The sequence below is a fragment of the Puntigrus tetrazona genome, chromosome 15 (genome assembly GCF_018831695.1).
Source record: "Puntigrus tetrazona isolate hp1 chromosome 15, ASM1883169v1, whole genome shotgun sequence".
In the NCBI taxonomy this organism is placed as follows: Eukaryota; Metazoa; Chordata; class Actinopteri; order Cypriniformes; family Cyprinidae; genus Puntigrus; species Puntigrus tetrazona.
The window spans coordinates 22,927,973-22,952,062 of NC_056713.1; the positions used below are offsets into that span (position 1 = coordinate 22,927,973).

Sequence of the window (24,090 nt, forward strand, 5' to 3'; positions counted from 1 at the left end):
TCACACTACTGGACGTTACCTGCTATCGTTCTTATCTGATCATTTCTGTAGGTTGGAGAACAGGCCAAAGCTCAGGATGGGCTGAAGAAGCGCATGGATAAACTCAAAGCCACCCTTGAGAAAACCCATCAGGCTTTAGAGGAGGAGAAGCGGAGAACCGTCGACCTGCTCTACTCCATCTTTCCCGGCGATGTTGCTCAGAGACTTTGGCAGGGCCTTCCGGTCCAGGCCAAGAAGTTTGATGACGTCACCATGCTGTTCTCTGACATCGTGGGCTTCACGGCCGTGTGTGCGCAGTGCACGCCAATGCAGGTCATCAGCATGCTGAACGAGCTCTACACGCGCTTCGACTACCAGTGCGGCATCCTGGACGTCTATAAGGTAAAGCTATCGGTCACACTCCATGCACGGCTTTTTAACAGGACACCCTAGCAACCGCATAGCAACCAACTTCCTAGAAGCCACCTTGGCCAACATAGAAATCACCAACTAGCACCTTACCAACTGCGTAGAAACCGCCTAGTAACACTTTAGCAACTGCATAGCAATCCTGAAAATCCTAGTAATAAATAAGCAGCTTACTAGAAACCACCCTGGCCGCTTTAGAAACCTCCTAGAACACCCTATCGTAGAAACCACATAGTAACACCTTAGCAGCTGCATAGCAACACCTGATTGATAACCTTCTAGAAAGGTGAACGCCATGACAATAACATAAAAAGCACCTAGTAACAACCTGGCCACTGCACTGTAACCTCCTAGAAACCTCCTCGAACACCTTAGCAATGACATAGAAACCACTGAGTAACACCTTAGCAACGGCATAGCAACACTCTGACAGCTGAATAGCAACCTAGAAACCACATCGGACTGCCTAACATCACCCTAGCACCATAGCAACTGCAGAGAAACCACCTAGCAACTCCTTAGCAACTGCATAGCAACCTCCTAGGAGCCACCATGAAGACTCTAGCAATTGCACATAGAAACCTGGTAGTGAGACGTTTATTATTATTTATAATAACAAAGATGAAATAATCAAATAGCTATATTGTGTGATTATTAGGCTATTATGGTAATCATTATTTTAAAAAAAAGAATTGGAGGAAAAGATGCAGCGTTGCTAGGTGACTTGCTTTGGGACTTCTGACAGGTCTAGTCATTTTCCTCCAGTTCCAACAAATCATGCATCATTTTGAAGGTCTTTTAATGGAGTTTGTGATAAACAAATAACTCATTTTTGATTTTTGACACTGATTTTGTCACACATTTTAAATGAAGTCTATTTTAGGACTTAGAGCTGCATTGATTTTGTCTGGGAGAAATATGACTGTGAAATGTTCTTGACTGGTTTAAATATACTACACATTAACTACTGTTCTGAGTGGCCGTCAGCATTTGAAAGCTTTTAACTTTTACAAGCTGATCTTTAAACACACACACACACACACACACACACACACTGGACTGACGTGTTCAATGAAAAGGCACTTAGTGAGTTTATGTCAATAAATTGGCATTATAAACGGAGGCCCTCCATTACCACAAATAAAAGTGTGTGTGTGTGTGTGTGTGTGTGTGAACTGCTGATGGCAGCTCTGATCCTCTCTCTCTCTCTCACACACACACACACACACACACACACACACACACACGTTTTGTGTGTTTGTGAAGGCTGTATGTAAATGCGGTCTGCTGTGCTGGCATCAGTGTGTCTCCAGAGAGAGACATATTCATATTCATGTGTCCCTCACCTGCTTTGTGTTAAGTGTTATTCATCAGAGAGCGTTTATATTCTGACAGCAGCCGCCTGTGAGCGTCAAGAGCCTGAATCTGTGCTTGTGTGTGTGTGTGTGTGTGTGTGTGTGTGTGTGTGTGACGGGGTGAATCCCAGAAAACACATCTGGGGCACGTTTCACCCCAAATCAAAGAAAGTAATAAGTAGATTGCATAAAACAAGTTGATGTACTGATGTCGTCAAGTATTAAATAATAAGGCATTCTGGATGGGTGCTCAAGGAAGTACAGTAAAGGCTCTCTTCTCCACAGATCGAGACGATCGGCGATGCGTACTGCGTGGCAGGCGGGCTCCACAGGAAGATCGACAGCCACGCTAAGCCAATCGCGCTCATGGCGCTGAAGATGATAGAGCTGTCGGAGGAAGTGCTGACGCCTGACGGGAAGCCAATCAAGGTGAGTTAGAGGTTCTGTTTGGAGCTGCTCTACTATTTTTAGCATAGCATGCGGTTTTCCATTAAAATGCGGATTTGCGATATAATACTTGCAAAAATATGCAGTGTAATGCCAGCTCGCACTGGAAGGTAAACTGTATGCAAAGCACTTGAGTTGATATTTCTTTTTGACATCTTTCTTGACTGATTATTTTTGTTTTCATATATATGTGTGTGTGTGTGTAGGCATTATATTGTACTAGAATAGTATTAAAATTGCAAATGTAAATATATATATATATATATATATATATATATATATATATGTGTATGTATATATATATATGTATATATATATATATATATATATATATATATATATATATATATATATATATATATATATATATATATATATATATATATATATAACATATAACACATAAAACGAGCACAATAAGTGCATTGTATTTATTTTCTTATGCAAGTACATAGTAGCTGAGGCCATTTAATATAAAGTGGGACCGAAAATTGTAAAAATAAAATGAAAGATATAGATTAATAAATGCTTAAATTAAATAATTATTTAAAATTGTTTAACTATATATATGCATGTTAAATAAATATATTGAAATACATGAAAATGTCCTACGACTGCACGCGCAAAATGTAACCGAGCTGGCTCAGGGATTTGAATCCCATTCAAACACATCCTGCGAGACGTGTTTGTCTGTAGCTTTTGTTCATCGTGCGTTGATGGTGGTTTAATGTGGCTCGCAGCGAGACACTCTGTGTTAAGGATCTCGTGTTTAACAGCACTGGACTCTCCGTAGAGATGGAGCTAGAGCATGGAATCTGGTCGCCATGGAGACAGCGGAACACTCCAAGTGCTTGCCGCTAATTGATTGTTAGATTGTTGCTGTTTTTTCCATTTAGAGGGAGTCAACGAGCCAATCGTGTGTGTGTGTGTGTGTGTGTGTGCGTGTGTGTGTGTGCGTGTGTGCGTGTGTGTGTGTGCGTGTGTGCGTGTGCGTGTGCGTGTGTGTGTGTGTGTGTGTGTTTAGAAGCGCCTCTGAGCTCGTTGTGTCAAGTCTGTATTGAAATGACTACAGTAATGATTGTTTGTTTAGTGAAACTGAATGATTGTGAAATATGACGCTGCAAATGAAATATAAATTAAGCGTGTTTGTTTGTGTAAAGTAAAACTAGAACTACAGAAAAAAAACTGTACTCGAAGCAAAAACATAATTAGACAAAGACATCGTTAGTAAATTACAAGTAATTTCAAATAACCAAACATTTTTACCGTTTTTACTTGAACTTGAAATACTAAAACGGATAAATAAATCGAATAAAAACTATATAGAAAGACAAAAAAATACTTCTAATCCAAAATAAAATGACTAAAACTAATTATTAAAAAAATGTAAATCATTTGAACTTTTGATAAAGATGACAAAAACGACAAAAATGTTCAAAATAAAATGAAAATAGATCATCTTCACAATAATTAAAACTAAATAAATGAATCAAAAATGATGCCAACTACATATAAATGTGAGTAAAAACTGGAAATATGAACATAAAATCTGCTTAAAAGTAAATGACTAAACCTAAATAAACTAAAACTACTAAATAAAAATGAATAGTAACTATATATAGACTGTATGGAGTTGTGTTGAGTCTATTTTTACATAAAAAGTAGCAATTCACTGTTGCTACCCTCTTGTCAAGGATAACAGAAAAATTACAATAACTTATTTCTGTCGTGGTCCTTGCTTTGAAAAGAGACTCCCAGTCAAACATCCACTCTTATAAAATAACAAAGAGAACGAAAAGTCCTTATAAAAATGCAGAATTCAAAATATTAATGTAAAGTGTAACAGTACATCAGTGAGAGTGAAATAACCCAGGCGCGCACGTTAATATTCCTGAGAGACTGTTGTAGTCTGGTTTGTTGTGTGATTGACAGCACTGTCAGCGTGACAACGAGGCCATGAATAATATCAGGGTCGTTGCCGTGGGCGACCGTGCATCATCATTAAATGCGAGCGTGTGTATGTTTGCGGACTCTCCGTGACACGAGAACGGCTGCAATAAGATGCCCTTTATATAACACCGCTGTTTACGAGCGCTTCAGTTCAGATCACCACCTCTGTGCTGCTCACAGCTGTGTGTGTGACGCTCCTGTCTGAAGCCACGGTTGAGTCACTCGGCCAACATTTGCTCGCTCGCTCTCAGCCCGTTCGAGAGGAGTGCGCTTCTTCGACAGGTTTGGAGAAATGCAGCATCGCAGCGGACGCTCTGCGGTGAATGGGTGCCGTCAAGCAGCGGACAGAAGCATCACATCAATCCAGTAACATCAAGATGAAACCAATCCGTCAGGACTTTTTGAACTAAACTTTAAAGTGCATATTCTATAATATCTAACGCTGTCCAAGGATTAATTAATCCAAAATAAAAGTTCTGTGTGTGTGTGTGTTCTCTATATATTTATTTTCTATATATAAAAACGCACGCAGAGCATATATTTTGGAAATATTTACATGCATATATAAATGATATCACATATAAATGTATTTAATATATAATCGTGACATGTTTTCTTAAATATATGCATGCATATAATCATAAATACACACACATATATTATGTTAACTGAAACTTCTGTTTTGGATGCGGTTTATCGCTGATAATAAGTGGCCTGGTGTGAATCAGGAGAGAAATAAAGCGCCTTTTACAAGCAAAAACTGCTCTGAAGAAATATGCGGCCGGATTCTGATGTGAGAGACGACAGATGACGATATTGCGATGTATTTATCATCCGCTTGGACTGTCATTCTGACGGCACCCATTCGCTACAGAGCACTGACACTGACGCGATGCTACGTCTATCTATGCATGATGCTAGACCCGTGAGATGGTGGCCATTAAGCAGATGAGAAGTGTGCTCTGTTCTGCTCTGTCCGGAGTTTGATTGACGGCTGTCAGTCACAGATGCCCTCGTGAATTCTTTTTCAGCGCTCGTTGGTTGTGTTTCTTGCGCTCTTCGCGGTATCGGCTCTTCTCTTGAGTTGCTATGGTGATGCTAGCGCGCACACGTGGTTGGTTAGCTAGTCTCGGGTCCTCATATTAGCTCTCTTACGAACCTTGATGGCATTTGAAGGCATCCGAGACACAAAAGCTGTTTGAAAGGAGATGCGAAGCGAGGACGCCATGTTTTAGCCGTAAGGCAATCCCAGAATGCACTGCAGCGAGTGACAGAACGCACGCAATCCCAATAGAGAGAGAATACTGTATTATGCATGAATTCTACTTGGAGTACATGAACATCGATTAAGATATTTCCTTTTTTTTTTCCATTTTAATTGCAAGGTAGCCATTCACTAGGATTTAGAAAAGAGCTAGTGTTGAGAGAAATGTGGACTATGTATATCTTTCAGTACTTTTTACCCAATATTCATTATTACACTGGAAAAAATATGTGTTGCATACACTGAAGCATCACGGGTGGATTTTTAGCTTCCAGCATGCTTTTCATAGGACAGATCTGGGAGAATAAATGTTTCATATAAGTGTTTTTTTTTTATATATATATATATATATATACATATTTTATATATATAATATTTTGTTTTCTATTCTGACGCTGGACGGTTGTAAAAACATTTCACTGCATGTCATTACCACGTATGTATGTGACAAATAAAATTTGAATTTAATTTGAATTTTTCTAGTTTTGTTTAGTGAATATACTCACTGAAAAATAACTCGGTAGTATCACAGTAACAATTAACTACATCACGTCAACATCACTAGAAGAGTCTGAGTTGAAAAAAAGCTTAAAGTAATTGTCCCCAAATGGTTAATTTTATCTAAAAAAATTGTTTAAATTTATTATTAAATTTATTATTTATATAAAATTTTTATACATATATTTTTCATTTAGTTATGGGGATTTTACTTTAGTTAATGTGTGGCATTTATTTGGCTGCAAAACATAAAAAAAAACATTTAAGGAAATGTGAAGTATATATTTATTAAATTTGAAATTTTGTATGTATTTTTGCCTTGATTTTTAATTTTTTTAAATAGTTCATATTATATGATGGTGTGTATTTATTTATTTATTTTCACTTAAATCGGATTTGAGTACAAATAAATTTATTTATAAAATTTTACTTACATTTTTTATTTAAATCTGATTTTACTTACAGAAACACCTGCAAAAAAAAAAAAAAAATAAAGTCCACTGGTTCTGTTTAGTGTAGTTTAGAAACAGTCTGACAGTGGAGTTTCCTGTGTGATTTACACTGTATGCTGAGTTTTTCCTGTTTATTTCTGTGAAGTGATCTCTTCTGTATCTGTTCTCTGTGTGAAGCTGAGGATCGGGATCCACTCGGGCTCGGTGCTGGCTGGAGTCGTCGGAGTGAAGATGCCACGCTACTGTCTGTTTGGAAACAACGTCACGCTGGCCAGCAAGTTTGAGTCGGGCAGTCACCCTCGCTGCATCAACGTCAGCCCTACTACATACCAGTGAGAGAACACACACACACACACACACACACACACACACACACACACACACACACACACACACACACACGCGCCAGTGCTTCTCAGCTGATGTGTAACTCTGCTGCAGTGGAGACAGTCGCACCTGTTTCTATGGCAACCTGCTTCAGTCGAGATCGTCAAGGACGATACTCTGCAGTCAAGTGCAGCTCTGAAGATCTGCTCTCACACACACACACACACACACACATGTGCAGCAGCAGGCACCTGTGTTTGTAGACATCCACAAACACTCCACATAAATAATCATGCACAGGCGAATTGACACATGTGCACAATTAAAACACACACACACACACACACACACACACACAGTATGGATAGTCAAGCACACATATATGCCCACACACATGCATCTTATTATAAATACTACAGATGAGATTTTCAAGGAATTGTTGACTAGCTGGTAAATATGTTAATCATTAAAGTGTTGAATTACAGTAAATTGAATAGGACTGCACAATAAATAGAAATAACATCTAAATCACAATATGGCTTTATTCAGTCCATCGCTGCACTTCTAACAAGCATTTGGAAACACAACAAATCGCTTTATCTTCACATTTGTATTGTTTCCAATATTTTTGGGGACATACATTTTCTGGATTCTACTACATTTGTGACCAAAATCTGGCTTTAATTTAATCACACTTGATTAAATAGTTTTTAAATCATTTTTTTTTTACAATTTTTATTAAATTATATATAAATTCTAATCATATATTTTTATCTTGATTTTATCGCTAGAACTATTATAAAATAATATAAAAACTATTTTAGAATAAGAAATTATAATTTTAATGAATTATTAAAATATTAACTTCAATTTATTATTATTTACATTATTATATAAAACTAAAGTTTGGCAATCGTGCAATTTTTATTTTTTTTTAACTTGCAAATGTATTAATTACTATAGTATTGTATAATTATAATGGCGTAAAAAGATGATTAAAAAACTATTTGTTATGTAATTATAATTATAATGAATTATAGAAATATTAACTTGACATGGCTGACAAATTAAAACAACTTTATTTACTTAATTTTACTTTTACTTAATTTATGCTTAATTGCTTTCCATTGGCTTTTCCTCTCAGACTCCTGCGTGACGAGCGCGCGTTCACCTTCATCCCTCGCTCCCGGCAGGAGCTTCCCGACAACTTCCCCAAAGAAATCCCGGGAATCTGCTATTTCCTGGAGGCGGGGAAAACCCAAAGCCACGCCTCTCTCACCAGCACTCGCTCCGCACCCATCCGGAAAGTGTCCTACAACATTGGGACCATGTTTCTACGGGAGACTAGCCTCTGAGACGGCCCCGCCCATTCGCTATGACATCACGTCCTGTAGACTAGTGTTGCCTGTGGCAACTGGTGGCCCCGCCTCTTGACCGGATAGTCGCCTCAGAGGCATGACACGGAGGGGGCGGAGAGGACGGCCCCGCCCCTGGCCCCGCCCTTTAAAGGAGCCATGGATAATTGTGTTCTGAAAATACAATAAAACAAATATATATATATATACATAGATATATATTTAAAATAAAGCCTTCTGCTCAATGGCATAGCCAACCTTTCATGGTGTACACATGCAAATACTACAGACAAACTCATGTAAACACACACATTTCTTGCTGCATTGCAGGTAATAGATTTAACATGCATAACTTTGGTGCCTTTACCTCCCATACACATACATGAACACACACACACACACACACACACACCACAAACATGCATTTATCTTTGCCATTTTAAGCGCTGCCATTAACCACTGTTAAATCCTTTGTGTGTGTGTGTGAGTGAGAGAATCCTCTATTAACCATTGTTAGATCCTTTGTGTTTGTGTGTGTGTGTGTGTGTGTGTGTGTGTGTGTGTTCTACCATTAACTGCTGTAAGATTGTGTGTTTGGCCTTCAGTTTGTGTGCAGTGTGTGAATTTGCGTAAAGACCGAGGCTGTTTCGCTCTTCTCACATCTCCGGCATGTTTTTATTTTGGCTCCCATATTCGTAGCAGAAAATAAACTGCGAGAAAGTGCAGAATATTCACAGTAATTGACCCCAAAATAAAAAAATGTGCTGAAAACGTGCTCGGCCTCAAGCACTTCAAGATGTAGATGAAGTTGTTTCTTCAGAGAAGTGCAGCACCGATCGGCGTCTCAGCGATGTATGCTCTGCAGCGGATGGGTGCCGTCAGAACGAGAGTCCAAACAGATGATAAAAACATCACAATAATCCACAGCACTCCTGCCAGTCGGTTAAGTGAATAATTGTCTGCTGTAAACCGCTTGTAATTGCTTGATGTGTCCAGATTTCAGACCAGATAACGTTTTATAGATAATGTTTGTTTTTTTTGCGGCAAAGTAGTTTTTTATCTTCTCCAGATGTTAACTGTGTTGGATAGGAGTGCTGATGTTTTTTTTATCATCTTTCATTCTGACGGCACCCATTCACTGCAGTGCATCCATTACCGAGCGAGTGAAACAATACTACATTTCTCCAAATCCGATCCAAAACTCATCTACATCTTTAACGTCTTAAGGGTGAGTACATTATCGCCAGATTTCAGCTGAGCTATTTGTTACTCAACATTATAATTTGCAATACAAGTGGTTTTTTTGTTAGCTTTTTTTTGCAAAAAAACCAAAACTACATGTCCGTCGGACCTGACGCAAGTTTCAATGCCGTGAAATGTACACAGATATTTTTTGTCCATTAAATTTGTACCGAATCTCAATAACAGATGCACTTCGGGAACCGTGTGGATCAGTGATTATTTGTATGTGAATGTGGTCGTCGTGCAAAACTTTATAGAAGATCTCAATAATCCATTCTCAGTCACCATTTAACAATTCGTACGCCATGCTGAATGGAAAACGTGTAAGTCAGGACTCGCTTTTCTGCAGCGGAGATGGCAGATGTGTGAAACGCTGTGTGTGTGTGTGTGTGTGTGAGTGTGTGTGTGTGTGTGTGTGTGTGTGTGTGTGTGTGTGTGTGTGTGTGTGTGTGTGTGTGTGTGTGTGTGTGTGTGTGTGTGTGTGTGTGTGAGTGTGAGTGTGTGTGTGTGTGTGTGTGTGTGTGTGTGTGTGTGTGTGCGCTTGAGGTCACAGGAAGGTACATGATAATGTCATGAATTTCAGTCACATTTGATTCAAGATCACATCCTGGCGTGTCGGTCATTTTTATCAGGATGCCAATAAAATTGATTCATTGAAGTTTTATGGTGTCAGACTGTTGTATTTAGCGCTCTCTTTAAACGCCTGTTTCTCTAAAGAATAAAGACCCGTGTGACTATTCATTCAATACGGCGACACAATAAAAAGAGCCTTTTTCACTAAACGATAGAATAAACTAATGCTCTGTAAAGAAGCTAAGAGTACTGTTCAGGTTTTTGAATTTTTAGATTTTTCTTTTAGTTTAGAAATGAATACTTTCATTCAGAGAGGATGCATTAAATTGATCAAAAGTGACACTGAAGACCTTTATAATGTTATAAATATTTTCGTTTCAAATAAATGCTGTTCCTTTCAAATGTATATTTATCTGTAAATCCTGAAAAATAAAATGTATCGCATTTTATTACAAACAAAACGTATTTGGCAGTTTTTTTTTTTTTTAACATTGATAATAATTAGAAATGTTTGTTGAGCAGAAAATCAGTATATTAGTATGATTTCTGAAGGATCATGAGACACTAAAGAGTGCAGTGATGATGCTGAAAACACTGCTTTTGATCACATTAAAAAATACATATGTATTAAAATATATTTAAATATAAAAGTTATTTCACAATCTTGCTCTTTTTTTATTGTAATTTTGATCAAATAAATGCAGCTTTGGTGACACATGACTGGTACAGTCCCATTACATATACTAGAATATATATAATAAATAATATATTGAAATAAAATAAGTTTTTTTTATACTAAACATCTCAACAGCCAGCGAACGAAGGGGTTCGAGTATGAAAAATAAGTACACAGTATTAGATAAATCATATTTGATGTAAATACATGTATAGGACTACTACAGAGCAGTTGCAAATTACAATTATGCCGTTTTTATAATTAAATGCAATTATGGGAATCTGCGGATTAGCATTAACACACACACACACACACACACACACACCAAGATATCAAAATGAATTTATTTGATTAGTTTACATCCAGTGATTTGCTAACAGGAGCAAACATCTCAGAGCTGGGTGTGAGATATAGAGATATAGTGAGATATTAATGAACACGACTTGCGATCTGAGAGGTGGGGCGTGGGCGTGGCCTGTCGCCGATTGACAGCCACGCCCACTCAAGCCACGCCCGGTCGCAGGAAAGCTTGAGTGGCCACGCCCGCTCAGAGAGTGGAAGCACGTGTTTGAATATGGCCGGGGACGTTGCAGCGGGTTTCTCCCGGATTCGGTTGGACGCTGGAAAGTGGAAACACGGTAGGAGTGTTTGAGGAAACCTGTCTGAGACGATCACTTCTGTTTGCTCGCATGGTGGGTCACTGTTTGTTGAGACAATAACTTTCCAGTCAGAGAGACAGCGGGAGGAAGGTTATGTTGACGGACTTGTTCAGACTTGCCTTTCTAGCAGATTTCTGAAGCATTCGTGAGTCTTAGTTCATTTGGTTTTGGCGGGTTTAGACCTGAAAGACTGCTGCGGTTTTTTTTCGTAACCTATCCACGCTTCCAGAACAAAAAGGCGTAACATTTTCACTTTATTTATATAATACGCAAACGTATGCAGTTACACACTTTATAATATTTATGTAATGAATATATAATAAAGTTAAATTCGAGAATATTTCGAATTACTAGAAATAATTTAATTCTAAATATTATTAAAGCACGTAATATTAAGAATACTGCTTTTAGAAACAATTGAAAATGAACTTAAAAACTAAAATGTTTAGTGTGTGTGTGTGTGTGTATATATATATGTATATATATATATATATATATATATATATATATATATATATATATATATATATATATATATCACTTTATATAACATTTAATAATCGGTTAAAATAATTTAAAAACCTTTATTTATATTCCATATAATATACTAATATTTGTAGAATACAGCTTTTCTACAAATGTAATAAATAAAATAATAATATTTGTAGTACATAAATTATATAGCAAATATATTTTAATATTTAAAATTTTATATAATTTGTCTTATAATTTAAAATATTTAAAATGTATTATATTTTAAAAATATATACTTTTGCAATCATGTGTTCTACTTTCTTTAAATATATTGCTGCATTTGCCAGCATATACGTGTATTCCAAATTATTATAATTTTTATTATTATTATTTATGCATTGAACAACAGATACAAAATACTACAATAGACAATACAAAGCCAGGGACACAAAGAAGAGGGATTAAGTAAAAATATAAATTAAATAAGAGAAAAACACACAATCAAGGCTGAAGTTATTAGCGGAAATGTTACGCCTGTGTTTGAGCTTCTGCCGTTGTTTTGTCCTAATCTTTCCTCATTTAAATAAATGTTATCCAACGTGTTGACTCCTCCTTCTTTGTCGCAGCTAGAGACGGCCGTGACAAATGGGGCCTCGTCCATTAAATTTTGAACATCCGGTTGACGTAATTAAAAAACGCTTAATTGCTGATTTCCGCCGTTGGGCTGTCTCTATACGGAAACGGGCTAATTGATTTTTACGGATGCTTTATACGGATTTGAATGGTGTGTTGTTCCCTTGATAGGTGTAACTGCTCGTTCCCTTTTGGTACAAGTGGTGTATGTGAAATTTTGGAAATTTTGGATTTGGAAAAAACTGATATAGTCGACGATTTTGTTAGCTCTCCTTCAGAGGCTTCACTTGATTCGCTTACAAAAGATCAGTTATTAAAAACTGCAGGCTCATTATGGAATTGAAGAGGAAAGGATAGTACGGTTAGAGAAACGCTTAAAACGAAGCCGATGGAGCGGCGTGTATTGGCTGCCGCCAATCAGAAGAAAAGTCGGATTAACGCTTTAACCTTTGAGCAACAGGAACGATTACTGATTGAACAGGATCGTGTGAAATTAGAAGTGGAGCGTGAAAAGACAAGAAATGGAAAAAACCAATATTAAGCCAAGAAATATCGTTTAGACATAATAAGGGAAGGTGCATTCAGTAGCGGCTCTCTTTCCATGGTGTTTCTCAGATATTTGATGCCGCTGGTAATTTGCGTTTAGGTCCTAAATTTAATGAACGAGATCCCTATACGTTCTTTGTATTGTTTGAACGGATAGCAGAGGCAAGACGTTGGCCTAGTAAAGAGCGTCCACTGCTTTTACAATGCGTGCTGACCGGCAAAGCTCAAGACGTTTGTTCTGCGCTGTCACTTTCGGACTGTGAAGACTATGAGGTTGTTAAAGCTGCCGTTTTAAAAGCGCACGAGTTAGTACCAGAAGCGTATCGACGGAAATTTAGAACGATGTCCAGAGGAGTTAATGAGGCCCGCGTGGAGTTTGCTAAGGAGCTCACCGTTGCTTTTAACCGCTGGTGTATGGCATCTGAGATGACCACATTTGAAGACTTGACTAACTTGATTGTGCTTGAACTGTTCCTGCTCGTATTGCGACGTACATAAATGAGCAGAAAGCTGACGCGGTTGCGAAAGCTGCTGAATCAGCTGATGATTATGTTCTGACGCGTAAAAGTAGTTTTGAGTTTCGGAAAAGGGATGAGATGTTTGAAGACAAGCTGGATCGTACACCTAGATATTCTACTCTAATCTGTAATTACCGTCGTGGTAAAGGTCACTGGAAGTATGAGGGCCCAGTCCTAAAAGCTAAAAGTAAAAGCGCCTTGGGTTAAATCAGCTGTCCTTGCAGCACCTGCATTGAGATCTTCTGACTTGTCTAGAGAAGGTTTTCCCACAGAAGTGAAACCCATAGAGGATGGAGACTATGCACCTTTTGTCACTTGTGGTCAATGGTTTATCAAGATACCGCAGTTCCAGTGACTATTTTGAGGGACACGGGAGCCTCGGAAACCTTTATTTTGCAAGATGTGTTGCCACTTTCATCTTCGAGCGACACCGGTACTAGCGTGCCTATTGGAGGAATTGGGTTAAAGGTTTTGCCTGTTCCCTTGCATTAAATAATGCCATCATCGCAACTTGTGAGTGGTGGAGTAGTTGTTGGAGTGCCTCCTTCGTTGCCAGTGAAGGGTGTGGATATTATACTGGGAAATGATCTGGCAGGAGGCAAGGTTTGGCCTGATACCTCTTCTTTCCCTGCGGTTTCATCTTCATGAAAGTAACAAGAATTTGGAGAGGTGTTTACGGCACGTGCTATAGCTAGATCCATGACTTCTGTTGCCCGGGAAAAGTTATCCTCTGATCCAGGGGTAGTTCAACCTGCATTCTCGATGCCTGATGATTTTTCTGGTTCCGTTTCAGACTTAATAAAAGAGCAGGCACTTGATTCTTCTCTCTCTGAACTTTTTGAGAGTGTGTTGTCATCTGAAGAAATTAGACATGTTCCAAAGGGTTGGTGAGGAAGTGGGTACTACATGGTACAGGCTTTGCAGGAGACGCTGTTATACAAGCGGGTCACCTAGGGGTTAAAAAGACCTATGACAGAATCCTTTGTATAATGGATGTGTCCAAGTATATCAAGACATGTCATACATGTCAAGCCAAAACAGATGTTTAAACCTGCCCCGTTGTTTCCGGTTCCAGCTATCAGTTCACCATTTGAACATCTGATTGTTGATTGTGTTACCCAGATCAAAAGCGGGTAGTACTTCTTTGCTCACGGTCATGTGTATATCGACTCTGTATCCTGCAGCCTATCCCCTCCATACCATCTCTGCAAAGTCGGTGGTGAAAGCCCTAACGCAGTTTATTTCTGTTTTTGGCATTCCAAAGATTGTGCAGAGCGATCGAGGCTCTAATTGTACTTCTCGCTTGTTTTCTCAGGTTTTAAAACTATTGCGCATCAATCACAATAAAGCTAGCGCTTATCGTGCTCGAAGCCAAGGGGTTTTGGAGCGGTTTCATCAAACACTCATGCCTTGTCTAGAGCTCCTTATCCCTCTTAGCTGTTGATTTGTCCGTGTTTTGTTTTAATACCTCGCTTTTTTTAAATCGCTTCGACAGGGCCCGTAGTTGCTGAGTACAACAAAGCGGTGGGTTTTCTCCAGTAAGTTGGAGTTATTGGGTAAGAGCTAGGTCAGGTTTCCTTATTGGACACACAATTTTATTTATGGGGGAGGGTGTTATGAAGCCAGTATTTTTATTTATTTATTTTTTTGCTCGTTATCCAACGTGTTGACTCCTCCTTTGTCGCGACTTGCGAGGCGGCCGTGACCGTAAACATATGATGTATGTCATTCATGACATGATAGTCTTTCATGCTTGAGTTTTGAGAGACACGTGGTGTTTAGACCATTCTCTGTTCTAGAACAATCTGGCATGTTCTGTGATAGAATAAATCGATTACAGCCGTACTCCTCTTCCTGAAACATCCCATAATAGCATTACTACGGTAATCGGCTCATTACTCATTCATTCTGACATCATCACATTCAGCCAATCGAATTAAGCTCGTGATTAGAGCATGGCAGATGAAGGGCCGTGTGTTTGAGCTGCTGATTGAATGAGCCTCTGTTTCTGTTCTGTAATATTACTGAATGTATATCTGTAATGTATATCATGAGAAACTGCTGTCAGCTGCCACTCATAAAGTTTGCCCCACGTGAGAGAGAGAGAGATGCTACGGTGTTGCCAAGGTGTTCTGAGGGGTTTTAATACTTATATGAGTTAAGTCAAGCCACTAACTAAGTGTACTAGATGTACTGGGACGTTTCATGCAATTTTGTGAAATTATATGAAATATAAAATTATATGTATTTATGTATTATAGAAGTTCAATTACTGAAATATGGTTTTTAAATAATGTATGATTTATTTAAAAAAATAATTTTAATATAGTGTGTGTGTGTGTGTGTGTGTGGTTGATATGACCAAAATACTGCATGACAACGATATGCATAAATATATATCATAATAACAATATCACAATAAAGGCCTAGTTATATCACCCTAATTTATAGGCGTGTGTGTGTGTGTGTGTATGTGTATATATATGTATGTATGTATATATATATATATATATATATATATATATATATATATATATATATATATATATATATATATATATATATATATATATATATATATATATATGTGTGTGTGTGTGTATATATATATTACACACATACACATACGTTTTATAAAGGTGAACACCAGTTCTTAGTAATTTAGTTAACTTAAAAGTTCGTAGAATACTTTTGTAAATGTAAAAAGTACGATGATACCATTTTCTTTTTACTGTAAAGCTCCGGCAACCACCGCAGCTGTGTTTTTAATCGAAATTGACAGATTTTTTTATTTACAGTATACCAGTAACACTTCAGTCTCTCTCTCTCTTTCTCTTTTTCTCTTTTTCATTTTCCCATGATGATCCTCTGTCGAAGCTCTCATGGGAAAGTATGAAATAAGAGTTTTTTTTTTTTCCCCTCCAGCTAAAGCAATAAAACTCCTCGGTCAGAGTGTCAGAATACACTAACAAAACCTTCACACTCGCTGCTCCCGATTCTGACTGAATTATTTTCGTCCCTGAGAAAGATCAGAGCTGCTCCTCACACACGTGTTGAGCTCGCTTTATCTCCCTCGGGATTATGGCGGAGAAAATAAAACGAATTACTGGATTAACAGCTTCCTGTCAGAAATGCGACATATTCCTCTGGGCTCGCGCACATGAAGATCTCTTGGATGCGTCGTCAAGACACGGCCTACACCTCTCTTTCTCTCTCTCACTCTCTCTATACCTCTTTTTCTATTATCTTGAACCGAAGAGGAAACAAAATGGTGCTAAAAGGGAGGCGCTGGAGCGTCCACGTCTTCTGTGTTGGTGATGAAAACCCGCGGGAAGAGGTGATAGTGTGATAGTGACCTGTAAACAGAGCGCTTCACGGCCTGCTGTACTGAACGGCTAAACCACCGACTTCATCTGTCTGTGTGAATGCATGGTCTTTAAGAAGTTGTTCAACCAAAAATGACATTTTTGCTCTGCAGTGAATGGGTGCCGTCAGAATGAGAGTCCAAACAGCTGATAAAAACATCAGTTATCCAGAAGTAATCCACACCACTCCAGTCCAGCAGGGGGTGAAAAGCTTTAGGTTTGTATTAGTGCTTCTAAAAGTTTATTTGTAATATTATTTAAAAGACATAAATCTCCTGATTCAGATCAGAAATGATCGACAGGTTATGAATCATTCCAATCCAGCTTCCAATCTCAATCAAAAGATTCATGAACCCAGTCTAAAGTTCCTTTCTGAATCAAATGATTCACAAACCATCAATTCGGATCGGGCCTTTGGAGCGTGAATCGTGGATCATACAGTTTGCATTTTGCATGTAATTCGATTCATGAACCTACTTCCAATTTGAATCAAGTGATTCATGAACTCTCTTTCCAATCTGAATCAAAAGAATCAATGAACCCACTCCAAAGTTTACTCTGAATCAAATGATTCCCAAACCATCATTTCAGATTGGACCTTTGGAGTGTGGATTGTGAATCATTCAATTCGCAAAATGTATTAATGAACTCGCGTTTAAGTTCCGATCTGAATCAAAATATTCACGAACCCGCCTCTGATCCAAATCAAAAGATTTATGAACTCGCTCCGAAGTTCGGTTATTTCAGATCGACGCTCCAAAGTACCGACCTGGTAAATAATTAGCAAATCATATGATTCAGATCAGGACTTTGGAAAGTGGATCGTGAATCATTCAATTTGCCAACTGATTCATGAACCCGATCTGAATCAAAAGATTCATGAACCCTCTCTGAAGTTCTAATCTGAGTCATGATTCATGAACCCCAAATCTGATCTGAATCAAAAGATTTTTGAACGCACTCCAAAGTTCCTGTCCGAATCGAATGATTCACGAACCATTGTTTCAGATCATTCAATTAGCAAACTGATTCACAAACCCGCTCCAAAGTTGAATAAACCGATTCAAGTTCCATGCTCCGAGTGCGTCTTCAACACATTTTCATTCGAGTAACTATTTATTTTTAAAAGAATAAAAACAAAGGAATTATGCAAAACTAAAACTCTGACATTCATCAGAACATGCACTCGCTTGGTCTCCAGTGTAATGGACATTAAACCTGCTCATGTTATGATTATTTAATCATTAAGGCCTGCTTGATTAAATAATGATCTTCTTTGCTCTTTGAGAGTGCCTTTATTAACAGACATTGTGCTGTTCTTCTTTGTGCTGCTGTGCACAATCCTTTGAGAAACACATACACGCATTATACTGTATTACCTGAGGGAAAACACTGCTCTATTGATGTGTCCAATTATTCTTTTGATGGCAAGGTAGTATTAGGACACACACAGACACACGTAAGCACATCTCCGTGCCGTCATTACCTGCTTCACACACTTCTTCTGCAATGAATTCAGCTCAAACCTCTTCAGCTTCATTCAGCTGTTGTACAATTAGTCTTTTAAAAAAACTGCAAATTTTATATATTTTATTAAAAATATATTTTATCCCCATTGTGCATTCCAGTTAATCTCATTAACTGTTGTTTTGACATGGTAAAAAAAAAAATAAAAATTAGCTAAATCGCACAATAATGATAACATCATAGAAAACATGATTTATGAAAATGTTAAAAAACGAGGTTACCTGTTTTTGCGAATAATCTCTTCGTATGTTAAAATGCGCTTTATTTCTGTGATAAAAGCTGAAATTTCAGCAGTCTTCAGCGTCGCATCCTTTGAAATCCTCCTAATAACTAAACGACGGTGAATTTTATTTTTCCGCGCTCTTTGAATAAAAACCTCAAAAGAGTAAATAATAGAAATCTTAAAATGTCTTTTAATGTCACTTTTGATTGATTCAATGCGCGCTTGCTGATTTAAAAAGTATTGCTTTCTTAAAAACGTTCGCCAATCGTTTTTTCATGTTGATTTAAAACGTCTCAGCCTTTTTTTGTCCCAAAACGCTCCTTTTCTCTCCTTTTGCCCCTCGACTGTGTGAACGTGGGCCAGTCTGCTTTAACCTACAGTGTTCTTCATCTCCACGGCGACGCTGCGCATAGCGACGATGTCAAATTTACTATCCAGGGATGCGACGCCGCTTTCAACGAGAGGTTTCAGAGGCCCGGCTGTTACTATGGCAACAGGCATCCTGTTAACAAACAGGTAGACGCGCACGCACAGTCTGGATGTTATTTTTAGGGTGTTTACGCACACACGCATAATGAGTCAGAGTCTTTTTGTGCGGTGATGTCATCGCCGGTCCTCTGTTATTGTGATGTCACCGAAATCCTCTATCGGCTCTGCCATTGGTCGCCGTCGCAGATTTGCACGTGGGCGCTCCCACTGAACTCTGGGAAATCTTTTATAACCTCCGCCGTGTGACGTTGCTCAATTGGACGAACGTATGCGAGAGCGAAGCTGCCAGCACTTTTTTTTTTTTTCAAATCCAAGAATAGAGCGGACGCTTGTAGTGCCACGCGTCCTAGACGGTGGATGCAAAAAGTATTAGTTCTGAATTTTCTGGGTCATGCACCTGAGGAGACCGATTCGTCAGAGGTGACCTGTGAACGCTGCACAGCTGTGATTTGGGCCGAGGGTCACATGACCCGTCTCTGACGGGCCGTTTCAGAAACCTCATAATCCAGATGCTGATTCTCTCTCTCTCTCTGCTCAGACAGTGATGGTGATGAGATTAACTCGGATGACTGCCTGTATCACACGTGTTCTTGTTGCCATGGCAAAGCTGGCTGTGCTGGGACGGTTACCGTGGTAGCAGGGGAGAGTGTGTGTCACAGAGGAGGATGGGTGAGAAAATCAGCACACACTATCTATCCACGTAACTATCTATCGGTCGCTCGTTCTGTCTATTAGTCGTAATATCTATCTCTCTCTCCGTCTAACTAAATCTATCATTTGTGGCTTTTTAATTAAAGGTAAATTTATGTCCCGGACAGGGTTTCTTGGTTCAATAAACGTTACTTGCAGTATCAGAAAGAGTGAAAAAAAAACATTTTAATGCAATCAACACTCAAATCTCATCAAAGTAGCGTTTGCACACAAAAAACGTACATTGTCAGAGTTTTCGTGTTTCGTCAGTCAAAAGGTTACCGCTTTACAATCAGCTCAGCTACTTTGATGCCTTTGTTCATATCAGGGCTTTCCTGGCACCTCGCAAGTTATTACTTCATGAGGCCGTTTTGGACTTGAATGACGCGTACACTGCACGACGTTTAGCCAGAGATTGTCTTAGTACTTAAAGATGAGCGCTTGTATTACTTGCCGTTGGCAAACAGCATGGCGTTCACGTCCTCTGCATATTCTATGCCCATACGCTCCTGCAGCTCCTTCTAAGTCATAAGCAGTTATATCTAAGAGCGCGAGTTGCTTGCTTTTTTAAAATGAGTCTTCCCATTAACACCATTATATCGAACACGCACAGGCAAGAGGCGGGACTTATCGCACGAACCAATCACAGCCTGTCTGTTCGCCGGGGCCATGCGTGTTCCCTCTTCTCTTCTGAACCATCTGTGCTGTAAACGCTCCGCGGTTTCACATGTCTGTGTGTTTCTGAAAGGCATCTGAGCCCCACTTTGGCTCCCGCAGGGCCTCCATCACGGTCGTAGGAGAAAATCAGAGCGATGGTGATTAACACAGTAAATCAGGAAACTGGCGGATGGGCAGAAGTCGTCCGGGAGAAGAGCTTGGACAGTGACGTGTGTGTGTGTGTGTGTGTGTGTGTGTGTGCGTGCGATGGCGGAGCACCTGAGTCCACAACGACCGAAACCACACAGAAATCAGGCAGCGGTTCAGAACACAGACTGTAGCTGCTCTTTTGTCTCGTGACCTTCTGTAAATAACAGACCCCTTCAGAGTTTCGTTCTCATGGGACGGCGGTACTGTTGTTTTAACCTTCGACCTCGGAAATACTTTCCGTCAAACGGACAGAAAACACACACACACACACACACACACACTTGCGCATCTCTCTCACTAGGTCCTGATTTACTCGGGACTCGGCGATGAATCTTTAACAGAAATACTCTCAGAGGAGGAGAGCTGTTCTCTTTAATGTGGCTCTCGCTCGCTCTCCCGTTTTTATGAGCGTGTGATTTAGGAAGCGCTTGGCTGATGCTCTAGATTTTCGGGAGAATATAAAGCTTAATATGCACGTTTGAGCACTGCACCGGACTGCATTTGTGCAGTATTTCAGGCTGCATTTTATTATTAAATGGATAGTTCTGGCATCAAAATCTGATGCGAACATTAAACATCACCTATATAACAAAAACAGAAATTAAATTTAAATAAAACTGATTATGCTATTTCATTCTGAGGCAAAAAAATCTTTAGTACTATTAAATATAAAATATGAAACATTTAATATTAAACATGGTCAGTATGCTTCGCATCAAGTCAAAGCAACAGGTATTTCTATTTCTAAAAATACAATTATTTAGAATAAAAATGAATTCTAAAAATTACTATTAATGTAACATTAAACAGTGACAATATGCTTCACGTCAAGTCAAAAATACAGGTATTTCTACTTGTAAAAAAGGTAAAAACATATTTGGTAAAATATAATTAAACAATAAAGGCTAATACAGTCATTTATTGAACATTAAACATTACCGATATGCTTCGTCAAGCCCAAAATACAGGTTCTATTTGTAAAAAAAGTTACACAAAAAATTAATACAAATGGAAAAAAATATATAGCTTTTATTAAAATAGTAAATAATAAATTGAGCATGACCACAATGCTTGCTTTTGCATAATTTCAATCATATTAAACCTTTTTCCTGTCTGTTTACAGAGAAAATGCAAATCACCCACAACCAAAACAAGACTGGATTTAATTGGATGGTGCGTTATTAAATTGCGTCATGAAAACTCATTTATATTAAAATTTCAATTTGAAATCAACATCACTCAGCAATCTGCTCAGCCTCTATTTTTTGTTCTTTGGAGAAAAAAAAAAAAAAAAAAAAAAATGCAATTGCGCGTGGGTACAGAGTTTAATCTAAATCGGATCCCATCTGCGTTTCCGATGGGTTCATCCTCGACTGCTCTGCTTCGCTGTAATAGCCTCTGCTCTTTTAACCTCTGCCGTACGAGTTCGGGCGGGCTCGGAGACTCGCGGGCTGAGCTCCTGTCAATCGCAGAGAGGGGGGCGGGACTTTACAGCGCGAATGAAACGAAGACACCGGAGCCGAAACGCATACCTGCGCCTGAACATCAACGTTTTGTTAAAAGCAGGACCTTCCATACACACAGAGCTAATGGCCTGCTGATAAAAATAGACAGTGGCAGATGGAGAGAGAGAGAGAGACTTTAGGAGGTGTAGGGCGGGAAAATAAACTCATCTCTTACATAAACGGGTCAGTTCTATGCATGTTCCCATCAGATATGTCATACTGGATATTGAAACTCGGTTTATATCCCATTGACTAACTGAAGCCAGTTCATTGAGCATCTTCCTCATCGGAAAAAGTCATTAAAAAAAAGGTTTGTGCCTTTCTAAACAATTCAGTTTGAGGTTATTGAACATGCGTTGTGGATATAATGACGTTATAAGAATATATCTATAAACAAATATACATATAAACATGGTATTTATTCAATGCTGTTCACTCTGCCTTAAAGGTGCTTCTTTTTTGCTCTGAAATCTCTCCCAGGAGGAGGGGTCTTCCTCCAGAAGGGGCGTGGCTTTGGACACCAGATCACTGAAACTTAACAGCGTGAATGAAAGGGGCGGAGCTTCACAAACGCTCCCGCTGTCCTCCTGCGACACGAAGAAGTATGATGTCATGAACTCGACCTCTAAAATCGTGTGAAAATCGTATGTAAACTCACTTCGGACGTGCTGATGTCTGGTTTTCCCAGCGCCACGGCGACGTGATGGTCTTTGTCCAATAAGCTCTCCTGAAAGAAAAAAAGTCAATTGTGAGTTACATTTAATTGTAATAATGCTATTATAAGCATATATAGCATTATATGCTATTATAGAAAAGTGTGCATATATATATATATATATATATATATATATATATATATATATATATATATATATATATATATATATATATATACTTTACACTTTTCTCTGACACACAAAAAAATATTATCTAACAAATATTAATAATAAAAAGACAAACCCCAAAAAATATTAAACAAAACCAATATACTTCACATCAAACCAAAAACTGCTATTTTCTACTTAAGAAATGGTAGAAATATTTATTTAAAAAAAAGGGTATAAAATATTAAATAATAATATGAGCATTTATTTATTATTTATTATATTTTATTTTTATTCTCTGGTGGAAACGGGCTTCCATATATACTGAAATTACACACTTAATAGCATTAATTAGTATGAATTAAAATGACTATTAATTAATAGGATAGGCAACCTTTAGCATATTTCTTCTTCTAGCGGTTCTGTTTTTATTTTTTGTTTCTGCGACCGAGCTTGTTTTTTTTTTCTCACAGTCGCGAGATGAAAAGTCCAGAGGAATGAAGAACGTGAGCCCTATCCAGGAAACGAGAAGCGCCTGTGATCTGTGTCACGTTCGCACGCTCCGACAGACACAGAGACGAAGCAGCACTGCAGGACTCCACACACACACACACACACACACACACACACACACACACACACACACACACACACACACACACACACACACACACACGGGCTGAGAGGATGACCTGCGTGCTGGTATATAAAACACACCTCAAATGTCCAGTCCTCTTCTTCATTGTCCAGGTACATCCGTGTCTGCCGGTACACTTGCCCCTCTCGCATCTGATTGGGCGAGATGTGAAACTCCGCCCTCTGCAGGTCGAAGCCCAGCCCTGTGCCAATGGCTTTGATGAAGCTCTCCTTCAGAGCCTTGAAGGACAGAAGAATGGACCAAACAGAGGTAATCGGGATATATTCAGAATAAAACGTCTAAATCGTTTACGGTGTCTACGCTGGATGCTTAAAGTAATAGTTCACCCAAAAATAAAAATTCTGTCATCATCTACTCCCTCTCGAGACGTCCCAAGCCTGTATGAACTTCTTCGTTCTGCCGAACACAAGGAAGATATTTTAAAGAAAGTTTGTAACCCGAAATGTTAATTTTTGAGTGAACTATTCCTTTAAATAGTATATGCATGCAGCGTGTAAAACAGTGTACAAAATAAATGTTTATTTCGCAATAACTGGTGGTGAGTTGTGGAAGCACTTTAGGAACT

At 38.6% G+C, this 24,090-nt stretch overlaps 2 protein-coding genes across 2 annotated transcripts in view; one reads left to right on the top strand and one right to left on the bottom strand.

Annotated features, from left to right (window-relative positions):
• gucy1a2 (guanylate cyclase 1, soluble, alpha 2) overlaps positions 1–9,960 on the top strand; it is a 29,382-nt gene extending 19,422 nt beyond the window's left edge. Inside the window, exons 6-9 of the mRNA XM_043259809.1 lie at positions 52–381; positions 2,049–2,192; positions 6,552–6,706; positions 7,846–9,960. Of these exons, the coding sequence (XP_043115744.1) occupies positions 52–381; positions 2,049–2,192; positions 6,552–6,706; positions 7,846–8,056 (840 nt within the window). The 3' untranslated portion in view covers positions 8,057–9,960. The remainder of the gene's footprint in view (positions 1–51; positions 382–2,048; positions 2,193–6,551; positions 6,707–7,845) is intronic.
• Positions 9,961–21,439: 11,479 nt separating this feature from the next.
• Positions 21,440–24,090, bottom strand: part of aasdhppt (aminoadipate-semialdehyde dehydrogenase-phosphopantetheinyl transferase) — a 6,178-nt gene continuing 3,527 nt past the window's right edge. Inside the window, exons 4-6 of the mRNA XM_043259770.1 lie at positions 23,585–23,743; positions 22,702–22,770; positions 21,440–22,630 (exon numbers count right to left, since the gene is read on the bottom strand). Of these exons, the coding sequence (XP_043115705.1) occupies positions 22,466–22,630; positions 22,702–22,770; positions 23,585–23,743 (393 nt within the window). The 3' untranslated portion in view covers positions 21,440–22,465. The remainder of the gene's footprint in view (positions 22,631–22,701; positions 22,771–23,584; positions 23,744–24,090) is intronic.